This window comes from Colias philodice, chromosome 1 (assembly GCF_061535455.1).
Source record: "Colias philodice isolate Cphi_HAF_F1 chromosome 1, ilColPhil1 Martin Lab GWU primary, whole genome shotgun sequence".
Lineage (NCBI taxonomy): Eukaryota > Metazoa > Arthropoda > Insecta > Lepidoptera > Pieridae > Colias > Colias philodice.
This window is the reverse complement of record NC_143086.1, coordinates 1,608,634-1,623,033: the sequence shown is the minus strand read 5'-3', so window position 1 is coordinate 1,623,033 and position 14,400 is coordinate 1,608,634. Positions and strand designations below refer to the sequence as shown.

At 30.6% G+C, this 14,400-nt stretch overlaps 1 protein-coding gene across 1 annotated transcript in view; it reads left to right on the top strand.

Annotated features, from left to right (window-relative positions):
* Positions 1–8: 8 nt before the first annotated feature.
* The window catches only part of LOC149490979 (ecotropic viral integration site 5 ortholog-like), a 39,367-nt gene continuing 24,975 nt past the window's right edge, over positions 9–14,400 (top strand). Inside the window, exons 1-2 of the mRNA XM_089700483.1 lie at positions 9–18; positions 776–889. Of these exons, the coding sequence (XP_089556609.1) occupies positions 9–18; positions 776–889 (124 nt within the window). The remainder of the gene's footprint in view (positions 19–775; positions 890–14,400) is intronic.

Sequence of the window (14,400 nt, the reverse complement as noted above, 5' to 3'; positions counted from 1 at the left end):
GTACAAAGATGTCAAAACGTAACTTTTCTGTATTATGACGTTTTTTTTGCCGGGCAGCGATGTGTAACTGTGTTTAAATACTAATCACTACATAGTATAAAACAAAGTCGCTTTCTCTGTCCCTATGTCCCTATATCCCTATGTCCCTCTGTACGCTTAAATCTTTGAAATTACGCAACGGATTTTGATGCGGTTTTTTTTAATAGATAGAGTGATTCAAGAGGAAGGTTTATATGTATAATAACATCCATTAAATAGTGGAGAAGTACTGTTATTTTTGAGGTTTCTAATGTGATGTCGTAAAAAATTACATTTTTTCCGCTTACATTGCAAACGCAGGCTGAACCCTACGAGTTTTATCAAAATAATGTACCTACTAAGTATTGTACACATTGAAAAGGTCTACAGAAAAGTCCGCGATGGCACATGTCTATCTCTTATGGATAACCCACAATAACTTTTTTTTGTCATTTACTTTTTACGACAAATAATGGCTAATTTTCGATGCGATTTTAACCAATATAGCATTAATCCTTAACCAATTAAATACCTCGAATACATTTTTTCGGCCGCCATTGCACCCGTGCGAAGCCGGGGCGGGTCGCTAGTATAAAAATATTGTAACTTATATACAAATAAGATTAAATGATTTATAGCTGTTTTATTTTTGTTGTATTTATAACATATTAAGCGTATGCATATTCTTGTTATTATTTGTGTCTCTGTACGCGTGAATATTGACGTGTTTATCGATCCATTTACTTATTGTTCATAGAATCATATTGTGGTAACGACGACTTCCGCTGTGACAACGGAAAGTGTATTGAAGGAGCCCGCCGCTGCGACCGTGTGGTGGACTGTCCATCTGGTGAAGACGAATTAGCCTGCGGTAAGTTAATTTTTCTGTAGCATGTTAGCTACTAACTTCTAAGGCTCTTTTAAGACTTGCTTTTAATATTTGTACATTTTTGACGTATTTTTTCGGGTGTTCGAGATTTTTTATTACGAAACTTTGTTTAGGGTCTACAAATCATCAAAGTTGCAAAGTAATCACTCTTAAAAAAATGTAATAGACAGAAATAGTATTTGAAGAAGACGGAAGATTTGGATTAAGAAAGCGTTTAGTTTGAAAAATACTGTTATAGGAAGATCAATATTATGGGTATTAACTTGCATGTAATTCGCAAACATAATTTATTTTAATTGTATCTTCAACCTTTAAACAAAGAAAGTATAATAAGAAAGATATATTTCGAATAAATGGAATAAGCATGAGGAATATTTCTGCACCTTTTTTTGTTTAACCTCACTTTGTAGGTATCAAATCCGCGTTAAAATATGAAATGATGTAATTTTCGCGTGTTCAAGCTTTCTGAAAATGGGAAAATGGGTCACAATACCAACTTTTTTTTTAATTTTCATGTATGATCACGATGTCATGACTTAAAAATAACGAAATTGGTTATCTGTTATCTTTAGATAGCTACAGATAGGACGATGTCTCATCTTAATATTTCATAGTCAAGCATGAGTGACAATAACTACGGGTTTAATACTAGTGTGCTTGAATTTTATATATCTAATGTTATTATTTATTAATAATGTCTTAGGTATGAAGTTGTTTTAATTGAAATGCCTTAGTTCCCATCAAATAAGTTTTCTAGTTACTATTCTAAATCCGTACGGATTGGAACATACACATGTTGTCATGTTTTTGCTCTTGCTTGTGTCTTGGACTGATATGGCCCTGCTCTCTAAATTTATATTTACATAAAAAATTAATATATTTTTATTGTTCATAAGTGTTTGAAAGTTGATTTTCTTCTAATATAATTATTATTTTTTGAAGGAGCCCGCCGCTGCGACCGTGTGGTGGACTGTCCATCTGGTGAAGACGAATTAGCCTGCGGTAAGTTAATTTTTCTGTAGCATGTTAGCTACTTACTTCTAAGGCTCTTTTAAGACTTGCTTTTAATATTTGTACATTTTTGACGTATTTTTTCGGGTGTTCGAGATTTTTTATTACGAAACTTTGTTTAGGGTCTACAAATCACCAAAGTTGCAAAGTAATCACTCTTAAAAAAATGTAATAGACAGAAATAGTATTTGAAGAAGACGGAAGATTTGGATTAAGAAAGCGTTTAGTTTGAAAAATACTGTTATAGGAAGATCAATATTATGGGTATTAACTTGCATGTAATTCGCAAACATAATTTATTTTAATTGTATCTTCAACCTTTAAACAAAGAAAGTATAATAAGAAAGTTATATTTCGAATAAATGGAATAAGCATGAGGAATATTTCTGCACCTTTTTTTGTTTAACCTCACTTTGTAGGTATCAAATCCACGTTAAAATATGAAATGATGTAATTTTCGCGTGTTCAAGCTTTCTGAAAATGGGAAAATGGGTCACAATACCAACTTTTTTTTTAATTTTCATGTATGATCACGATGTCATGACTTAAAAATAACGAAATTGGTTATCTTTTATCTTTAGATAGCTACAGATAGGACGATGTCTCATCTTAATATTTCATAGTCAAGCATGAGTGACAATAACTACGGGTTTAATACTAGTGTGCTTGAATTTTATATATCTAATGTTATTATTTATTAATAATGTCTTAGGTATGAAGTTGTTTTAATTGAAATGCCTTAGTTCCCATCAAATAAGTTTTCTAGTTACTATTCTAAATCCGTACGGATTGGAACATACACATGTTGTCATGTTTTTGCTCTTGCTTGTGTCTTGGACTGATATGGCCCTGCTCTCTAAATTTATATTTACATAAAAAATTAATATATTTTTATTGTTCATAAGTGTTTGAAAGTTGATTTTCTTCTAATATAATTATTATTTTTTGAAGGAGCCCGCCGCTGCGACCGTGTGGTGGACTGTCCATCTGGTGAAGACGAATTAGCCTGCGGTAAGTTAATTTTTCTGTAGCATGTTAGCTACTAACTTCTAAGGCTCTTTTAAGACTTGCTTTTAATATTTGTACATTTTTGACGTATTTTTTCGGGTGTTCGAGATTTTTTATTACGAAACTTTGTTTAGGGTCTACAAATCATCAAAGTTGCAAAGTAATCACTCTTAAAAAAATGTTATAGACAGAAATAGTATTTGAAGAAGACGGAAGATTTGGATTAAGAAAGCGTTTAGTTTGAAAAATACTGTTATAGGAAGATCAATATTATGGGTATTAACTTGCATGTAATTCGCAAACATAATTTATTTTAATTGTATCTTCAACCTTTAAACAAAGAAAGTATAATAAGAAAGTTATATTTCGAATAAATGGAATAAGCATGAGGAATATTTCTGCACCTTTTTTTGTTTAACCTCACTTTGTAGGTATCAAATCCACGTTAAAATATGAAATGATGTAATTTTCGCGTGTTCAAGCTTTCTGAAAATGGGAAAATGGGTCACAATACCAACTTTTTTTTTAATTTTCATGTATGATCACGATGTCATGACTTAAAAATAACGAAATTGGTTATCTGTTATCTTTAGATAGCTACAGATAGGACGATGTCTCATCTTAATATTTCATAGTCAAGCATGAGTGACAATAACTACGGGTTTAATACTAGTGTGCTTGAATTTTATATATCTAATGTTATTATTTATTAATAATGTCTTAGGTATGAAGTTGTTTTAATTGAAATGCCTTAGTTCCCATCAAATAAGTTTTCTAGTTACTATTCTAAATCCGTACGGATTGGAACATACACATGTTGTCATGTTTTTGCTCTTGCTTGTGTCTTGGACTGATATGGCCCTGCTCTCTAAATTTATATTTACATAAAAAATTAATATATTTTTATTGTTCATAAGTGTTTGAAAGTTGATTTTCTTCTAATATAATTATTATTTTTTGAAGGAGCCCGCCGCTGCGACCGTGTGGTGGACTGTCCATCTGGTGAAGACGAATTAGCCTGCGGTAAGTTAATTTTTCTGTAGCATGTTAGCTACTAACTTCTAAGGCTCTTTTAAGACTTGCTTTTAATATTTGTACATTTTTGACGTATTTTTTCGGGTGTTCGAGATTTTTTATTACGAAACTTTGTTTAGGGTCTACAAATCATCAAAGTTGCAAAGTAATCACTCTTAAAAAAATGTTATAGACAGAAATAGTATTTGAAGAAGACGGAAGATTTGGATTAAGAAAGCGTTTAGTTTGAAAAATACTGTTATAGGAAGATCAATATTATGGGTATTAACTTGCATGTAATTCGCAAACATAATTTATTTTAATTGTATCTTCAACCTTTAAACAAAGAAAGTATAATAAGAAAGTTATATTTCGAATAAATGGAATAAGCATGAGGAATATTTCTGCACCTTTTTTTGTTTAACCTCACTTTGTAGGTATCAAATCCACGTTAAAATATGAAATGATGTAATTTTCGCGTGTTCAAGCTTTCTGAAAATGGGAAAATGGGTCACAATACCAACTTTTTTTTTAATTTTCATGTATGATCACGATGTCATGACTTAAAAATAACGAAATTGGTTATCTGTTATCTTTAGATAGCTACAGATAGGACGATGTCTCATCTTAATATTTCATAGTCAAGCATGAGTGACAATAACTACGGGTTTAATACTAGTGTGCTTGAATTTTATATATCTAATGTTATTATTTATTAATAATGTCTTAGGTATGAAGTTGTTTTAATTGAAATGCCTTAGTTCCCATCAAATAAGTTTTCTAGTTACTATTCTAAATCCGTACGGATTGGAACATACACATGTTGTCATGTTTTTGCTCTTGCTTGTGTCTTGGACTGATATGGCCCTGCTCTCTAAATTTATATTTACATAAAAAATTAATATATTTTTATTGTTCATAAGTGTTTGAAAGTTGATTTTCTTCTAATATAATTATTATTTTTTGAAGGAGCCCGCCGCTGCGACCGTGTGGTGGACTGTCCATCTGGTGAAGACGAATTAGCCTGCGGTAAGTTAATTTTTCTGTAGCATGTTAGCTACTAACTTCTAAGGCTCTTTTAAGACTTGCTTTTAATATTTGTACATTTTTGACGTATTTTTTCGGGTGTTCGAGATTTTTTATTACGAAACTTTGTTTAGGGTCTACAAATCATCAAAGTTGCAAAGTAATCACTCTTAAAAAAATGTTATAGACAGAAATAGTATTTGAAGAAGACGGAAGATTTGGATTAAGAAAGCGTTTAGTTTGAAAAATACTGTTATAGGAAGATCAATATTATGGGTATTAACTTGCATGTAATTCGCAAACATAATTTATTTTAATTGTATCTTCAACCTTTAAACAAAGAAAGTATAATAAGAAAGTTATATTTCGAATAAATGGAATAAGCATGAGGAATATTTCTGCACCTTTTTTTGTTTAACCTCACTTTGTAGGTATCAAATCCACGTTAAAATATGAAATGATGTAATTTTCGCGTGTTCAAGCTTTCTGAAAATGGGAAAATGGGTCACAATACCAACTTTTTTTTTAATTTTCATGTATGATCACGATGTCATGACTTAAAAATAACGAAATTGGTTATCTGTTATCTTTAGATAGCTACAGATAGGGCGATGTCTCATCTTAATATTTCATAGTCAAGCATGAGTGACAATAACTACGGGTTTAATACTAGTGTGCTTGAATTTTATATATCTAATGTTATTATTTATTAATAATGTCTTAGGTATGAAGTTGTTTTAATTGAAATGCCTTAGTTCCCATCAAATAAGTTTTCTAGTTACTATTCTAAATCCGTACGGATTGGAACATACACATGTTGTCATGTTTTTGCTCTTGCTTGTGTCTTGGACTGATATGGCCCTGCTCTCTAAATTTATATTTACATAAAAAATTAATATATTTTTATTGTTCATAAGTGTTTGAAAGTTGATTTTCTTCTAATATAATTATTATTTTTTGAAGGAGCCCGCCGCTGCGACCGTGTGGTGGACTGTCCATCTGGTGAAGACGAATTAGCCTGCGGTAAGTTAATTTTTCTGTAGCATGTTAGCTACTAACTTCTAAGGCTCTTTTAAGACTTGCTTTTAATATTTGTACATTTTTGACGTATTTTTTCGGGTGTTCGAGATTTTTTATTACGAAACTTTGTTTAGGGTCTACAAATCATCAAAGTTGCAAAGTAATCACTCTTAAAAAAATGTTATAGACAGAAATAGTATTTGAAGAAGACGGAAGATTTGGATTAAGAAAGCGTTTAGTTTGAAAAATACTGTTATAGGAAGATCAATATTATGGGTATTAACTTGCATGTAATTCGCAAACATAATTTATTTTAATTGTATCTTCAACCTTTAAACAAAGAAAGTATAATAAGAAAGTTATATTTCGAATAAATGGAATAAGCATGAGGAATATTTCTGCACCTTTTTTTGTTTAACCTCACTTTGTAGGTATCAAATCCACGTTAAAATATGAAATGATGTAATTTTCGCGTGTTCAAGCTTTCTGAAAATGGGAAAATGGGTCACAATACCAACTTTTTTTTTAATTTTCATGTATGATCACGATGTCATGACTTAAAAATAACGAAATTGGTTATCTGTTATCTTTAGATAGCTACAGATAGGACGATGTCTCATCTTAATATTTCATAGTCAAGCATGAGTGACAATAACTACGGGTTTAATACTAGTGTGCTTGAATTTTATATATCTAATGTTATTATTTATTAATAATGTCTTAGGTATGAAGTTGTTTTAATTGAAATGCCTTAGTTCCCATCAAATAAGTTTTCTAGTTACTATTCTAAATCCGTACGGATTGGAACATACACATGTTGTCATGTTTTTTCTCTTGCTTGTGTCTTGGACTGATATGGCCCTGCTCTCTAAATTTATATTTACATAAAAAATTAATATATTTTTATTGTTCATAAGTGTTTGAAAGTTGATTTTCTTCTAATATAATTATTATTTTTTGAAGGAGCCCGCCGCTGCGACCGTGTGGTGGACTGTCCATCTGGTGAAGACGAATTAGCCTGCGGTAAGTTAATTTTTCTGTAGCATGTTAGCTACTAACTTCTAAGGCTCTTTTAAGACTTGCTTTTAATATTTGTACATTTTTGACGTATTTTTTCGGGTGTTCGAGATTTTTTATTACGAAACTTTGTTTAGGGTCTACAAATCATCAAAGTTGCAAAGTAATCACTCTTAAAAAAATGTTATAGACAGAAATAGTATTTGAAGAAGACGGAAGATTTGGATTAAGAAAGCGTTTAGTTTGAAAAATACTGTTATAGGAAGATCAATATTATGGGTATTAACTTGCATGTAATTCGCAAACATAATTTATTTTAATTGTATCTTCAACCTTTAAACAAAGAAAGTATAATAAGAAAGTTATATTTCGAATAAATGGAATAAGCATGAGGAATATTTCTGCACCTTTTTGAAGTAAAACTTCTTTAGGCGCGACTAGGGAGTAACTCAGATTTTTTTCTGACGGAAGTAACGCTTACTATAGTCTGTGTAGTTTCCGCCATTTAAAAATAATAATTCTGATTGGTTGTAAGTATATGTCATATATATACTACACGCTTCTTGACTTATACGCCAGCTAGTGGCAAATATCATAATCAATTAGGATTATTTATTTTCAAATTTTCAAACGGATCAATTGTGAATAGCAAAGTGAATGAAAAATTCAACAGTTTTAAAAACATTATTTTAAATTGCAAAATTTTTTGAAAATCTCTAAATATACTTGTTTATTTATTACTTTTAAAATAAGTAAATTAAAAATAAAAATAAACATGTTGCGGATTATAATCAATCTATTTTAAATATTGTTGAAGACAAAGTAGTATCCATAGCAACAGATATGTATATAGGTTGTCATTCAGTTGAACAAGAAGCATATGTAGATACGCCAAAAATTTCATAAAATGTCAGTTATTGATACAGGAGGATCGCCTTATGAAATCATATTAGTTCTTAACAAATTTTACATTATTACAACCAATATTGATGTATCTGATGGCTTAGCCAACGGTTGTGTTGGAAAGTTAGTGTATATTGAACGTGATGACAGTGATAACATCATACGCTTATGGCTTGAGTTTCCTGGTAAGATAGGAGAGAAAATTAGGAAAAAAGCTGCCCATCATATTCAAACTCTAAACATTAGTAGAACAGCAGTCCCAATTTTACGAAGATCGTCATCTGTACCAATGAATAGAAATAAGACAATATTTGCAAAGAGAAATCACTTTCCATTAGTATCTGCTTGTGCGCTTACAATACATAAGTCTCAAGGTGGTACTTTTGATCAAATCGTTTATGAATACAATAAAAGTCACAGTCAGCAGCTGTTATATGTAGCATTATCACGAGTAACTGATATAAATGGATTGTTCATTGTCTCAAACACCGATGACAACAAATTTTATCATGGAAGAAAGCGTCCAGGGGGAATAGTTGATTTACAGTGTGAATTTGAAAGACTTTCAAATTCTCGCCTAATAACACAACAGGAAGAATTATATAACCTTGTAAATGAGAGTAACATTACACTATTTTCCTTCAACTGCCAAAGTTTACGTGCTCATGTTTCTGATCTGAATGATAAAGTATTAAAAAGGTCCACATTGCTGTTATTTTCCGAAACTTGGATGAAAAATGACGAACAAATTCTTATTGAAAATTTTTATTGCGTTACCCAATACAAACGACCCAACTCAACTGCTGGTGGAGTAGCTGTATATCATTCATCTACAGATACACTGAACAATGTAACACCAATTCAAAATATTTCACCAACTATATTATCACAAATTTCCGATGAGGTTTCACAAATTGGTGACATCGCCTTGGTTCGATGTGTTAATACGAATGACCAACCTGTGATTATCGTTGTTATTTATATTTCTACAAATACTAGCCTGACAAATATCATAAAATTTATTCATCAGCAATTACTTCACTTCACAATTGAAGGTTCTCGACTTTTAAATAGTAATTGTTTAACCTCACTTTGTAGGTATCAAATCCACGTTAAAATATGAAATGATGTAATTTTCGCGTGTTCAAGCTTTCTGAAAATGGGAAAATGGGTCACAATACCAACTTTTTTTTTAATTTTCATGTATGATCACGATGTCATGACTTAAAAATAACGAAATTGGTTATCTGTTATCTTTAGATAGCTACAGATAGGACGATGTCTCATCTTAATATTTCATAGTCAAGCATGAGTGACAATAACTACGGGTTTAATACTAGTGTGCTTGAATTTTATATATCTAATGTTATTATTTATTAATAATGTCTTAGGTATGAAGTTGTTTTAATTGAAATGCCTTAGTTCCCATCAAATAAGTTTTCTAGTTACTATTCTAAATCCGTACGGATTGGAACATACACATGTTGTCATGTTTTTGCTCTTACTTGTGTCTTGGACTGATATGGCCCTGCTCTCTAAATTTATATTTACATAAAAAATTAATATATTTTTATTGTTCATAAGTGTTTGAAAGTTGATTTTCTTCTAATATAATTATTATTTTTTGAAGGAGCCCGCCGCTGCGACCGTGTGGTGGACTGTCCATCTGGTGAAGACGAATTAGCCTGCGGTAAGTTAATTTTTCTGTAGCATGTTAGCTACTAACTTCTAAGGCTCTTTTAAGACTTGCTTTTAATATTTGTACATTTTTGACGTATTTTTTCGGGTGTTCGAGATTTTTTATTACGAAACTTTGTTTAGGGTCTACAAATCATCAAAGTTGCAAAGTAATCACTCTTAAAAAAATGTTATAGACAGAAATAGTATTTGAAGAAGACGGAAGATTTGGATTAAGAAAGCGTTTAGTTTGAAAAATACTGTTATAGGAAGATCAATATTATGGGTATTAACTTGCATGTAATTCGCAAACATAATTTATTTTAATTGTATCTTCAACCTTTAAACAAAGAAAGTATAATAAGAAAGTTATATTTCGAATAAATGGAATAAGCATGAGGAATATTTCTGCACCTTTTTTTGTTTAACCTCACTTTGTAGGTATCAAATCCACGTTAAAATATGAAATGATGTAATTTTCGCGTGTTCAAGCTTTCTGAAAATGGGAAAATGGGTCACAATACCAACTTTTTTTTTAATTTTCATGTATGATCACGATGTCATGACTTAAAAATAACGAAATTGGTTATCTGTTATCTTTAGATAGCTACAGATAGGACGATGTCTCATCTTAATATTTCATAGTCAAGCATGAGTGACAATAACTACGGGTTTAATACTAGTGTGCTTGAATTTTATATATCTAATGTTATTATTTATTAATAATGTCTTAGGTATGAAGTTGTTTTAATTGAAATGCCTTAGTTCCCATCAAATAAGTTTTCTAGTTACTATTCTAAATCCGTACGGATTGGAACATACACATGTTGTCATGTTTTTGCTCTTGCTTGTGTCTTGGACTGATATGGCCCTGCTCTCTAAATTTATATTTACATAAAAAATTAATATATTTTTATTGTTCATAAGTGTTTGAAAGTTGATTTTCTTCTAATATAATTATTATTTTTTGAAGGAGCCCGCCGCTGCGACCGTGTGGTGGACTGTCCATCTGGTGAAGACGAATTAGCCTGCGGTAAGTTAATTTTTCTGTAGCATGTTAGCTACTAACTTCTAAGGCTCTTTTAAGACTTGCTTTTAATATTTGTACATTTTTGACGTATTTTTTCGGGTGTTCGAGATTTTTTATTACGAAACTTTGTTTAGGGTCTACAAATCATCAAAGTTGCAAAGTAATCACTCTTAAAAAAATGTTATAGACAGAAATAGTATTTGAAGAAGACGGAAGATTTGGATTAAGAAAGCGTTTAGTTTGAAAAATACTGTTATAGGAAGATCAATATTATGGGTATTAACTTGCATGTAATTCGCAAACATAATTTATTTTAATTGTATCTTCAACCTTTAAACAAAGAAAGTATAATAAGAAAGTTATATTTCGAATAAATGGAATAAGCATGAGGAATATTTCTGCACCTTTTTTTGTTTAACCTCACTTTGTAGGTATCAAATCCACGTTAAAATATGAAATGATGTAATTTTCGCGTGTTCAAGCTTTCTGAAAATGGGAAAATGGGTCACAATACCAACTTTTTTTTTAATTTTCATGTATGATCACGATGTCATGACTTAAAAATAACGAAATTGGTTATCTTTTATCTTTAGATAGCTACAGATAGGACGATGTCTCATCTTAATATTTCATAGTCAAGCATGAGTGACAATAACTACGGGTTTAATACTAGTGTGCTTGAATTTTATATATCTAATGTTATTATTTATTAATAATGTCTTAGGTATGAAGTTGTTTTAATTGAAATGCCTTAGTTCCCATCAAATAAGTTTTCTAGTTACTATTCTAAATCCGTACGGATTGGAACATACACATGTTGTCATGTTTTTGCTCTTGCTTGTGTCTTGGACTGATATGGCCCTGCTCTCTAAATTTATATTTACATAAAAAATTAATATATTTTTATTGTTCATAAGTGTTTGAAAGTTGATTTTCTTCTAATATAATTATTATTTTTTGAAGGAGCCCGCCGCTGCGACCGTGTGGTGGACTGTCCATCTGGTGAAGACGAATTAGCCTGCGGTAAGTTAATTTTTCTGTAGCATGTTAGCTACTAACTTCTAAGGCTCTTTTAAGACTTGCTTTTAATATTTGTACATTTTTGACGTATTTTTTCGGGTGTTCGAGATTTTTTATTACGAAACTTTGTTTAGGGTCTACAAATCATCAAAGTTGCAAAGTAATCACTCTTAAAAAAATGTAATAGACAGAAATAGTATTTGAAGAAGACGGAAGATTTGGATTAAGAAAGCGTTTAGTTTGAAAAATACTGTTATAGGAAGATCAATATTATGGGTATTAACTTGCATGTAATTCGCAAACATAATTTATTTTAATTGTATCTTCAACCTTTAAACAAAGAAAGTATAATAAGAAAGTTATATTTCGAATAAATGGAATAAGCATGAGGAATATTTCTGCACCTTTTTTTGTTTAACCTCACTTTGTAGGTATCAAATCCACGTTAAAATATGAAATGATGTAATTTTCGCGTGTTCAAGCTTTCTGAAAATGGGAAAATGGGTCACAATACCAACTTTTTTTTTAATTTTCATGTATGATCACGATGTCATGACTTAAAAATAACGAAATTGGTTATCTGTTATCTTTAGATAGCTACAGATAGGACGATGTCTCATCTTAATATTTCATAGTCAAGCATGAGTGACAATAACTACGGGTTTAATACTAGTGTGCTTGAATTTTATATATCTAATGTTATTATTTATTAATAATGTCTTAGGTATGAAGTTGTTTTAATTGAAATGCCTTAGTTCCCATCAAATAAGTTTTCTAGTTACTATTCTAAATCCGTACGGATTGGAACATACACATGTTGTCATGTTTTTGCTCTTGCTTGTGTCTTGGACTGATATGGCCCTGCTCTCTAAATTTATATTTACATAAAAAATTAATATATTTTTATTGTTCATAAGTGTTTGAAAGTTGATTTTCTTCTAATATAATTATTATTTTTTGAAGGAGCCCGCCGCTGCGACCGTGTGGTGGACTGTCCATCTGGTGAAGACGAATTAGCCTGCGGTAAGTTAATTTTTCTGTAGCATGTTAGCTACTAACTTCTAAGGCTCTTTTAAGACTTGCTTTTAATATTTGTACATTTTTGACGTATTTTTTCGGGTGTTCGAGATTTTTTATTACGAAACTTTGTTTAGGGTCTACAAATCATCAAAGTTGCAAAGTAATCACTCTTAAAAAAATGTAATAGACAGAAATAGTATTTGAAGAAGACGGAAGATTTGGATTAAGAAAGCGTTTAGTTTGAAAAATACTGTTATAGGAAGATCAATATTATGGGTATTAACTTGCATGTAATTCGCAAACATAATTTATTTTAATTGTATCTTCAACCTTTAAACAAAGAAAGTATAATAAGAAAGTTATATTTCGAATAAATGGAATAAGCATGAGGAATATTTCTGCACCTTTTTTTGTTTAACCTCACTTTGTAGGTATCAAATCCACGTTAAAATATGAAATGATGTAATTTTCGCGTGTTCAAGCTTTCTGAAAATGGGAAAATGGGTCACAATACCAACTTTTTTTTTAATTTTCATGTATGATCACGATGTCATGACTTAAAAATAACGAAATTGGTTATCTGTTATCTTTAGATAGCTACAGATAGGACGATGTCTCATCTTAATATTTCATAGTCAAGCATGAGTGACAATAACTACGGGTTTAATACTAGTGTGCTTGAATTTTATATATCTAATGTTATTATTTATTAATAATGTCTTAGGTATGAAGTTGTTTTAATTGAAATGCCTTAGTTCCCATCAAATAAGTTTTCTAGTTACTATTCTAAATCCGTACGGATTGGAACATACACATGTTGTCATGTTTTTTCTCTTGCTTGTGTCTTGGACTGATATGGCCCTGCTCTCTAAATTTATATTTACATAAAAAATTAATATATTTTTATTGTTCATAAGTGTTTGAAAGTTGATTTTCTTCTAATATAATTATTATTTTTTGAAGGAGCCCGCCGCTGCGACCGTGTGGTGGACTGTCCATCTGGTGAAGACGAATTAGCCTGCGGTAAGTTAATTTTTCTGTAGCATGTTAGCTACTAACTTCTAAGGCTCTTTTAAGACTTGCTTTTAATATTTGTACATTTTTGACGTATTTTTTCGGGTGTTCGAGATTTTTTATTACGAAACTTTGTTTAGGGTCTACAAATCATCAAAGTTGCAAAGTAATCACTCTTAAAAAAATGTTATAGACAGAAATAGTATTTGAAGAAGACGGAAGATTTGGATTAAGAAAGCGTTTAGTTTGAAAAATACTGTTATAGGAAGATCAATATTATGGGTATTAACTTGCATGTAATTCGCAAACATAATTTATTTTAATTGTATCTTCAACCTTTAAACAAAGAAAGTATAATAAGAAAGTTATATTTCGAATAAATGGAATAAGCATGAGGAATATTTCTGCACCTTTTTTTGTTTAACCTCACTTTGTAGGTATCAAATCCACGTTAAAATATGAAATGATGTAATTTTCGCGTGTTCAAGCTTTCTGAAAATGGGAAAATGGGTCACAATACCAACTTTTTTTTTAATTTTCATGTATGATCACGATGTCATGACTTAAAAATAACGAAATTGGTTATCTGTTATCTTTAGATAGCTACAGATAGGACGATGTCTCATCTTAATATTTCATAGTCAAGCATGAGTGACAATAACTACGGGTTTAATACTAGTGTGCTTGAATTTTATATATCTAATGTTATTATTTATTAATAATGTCTTAGGTA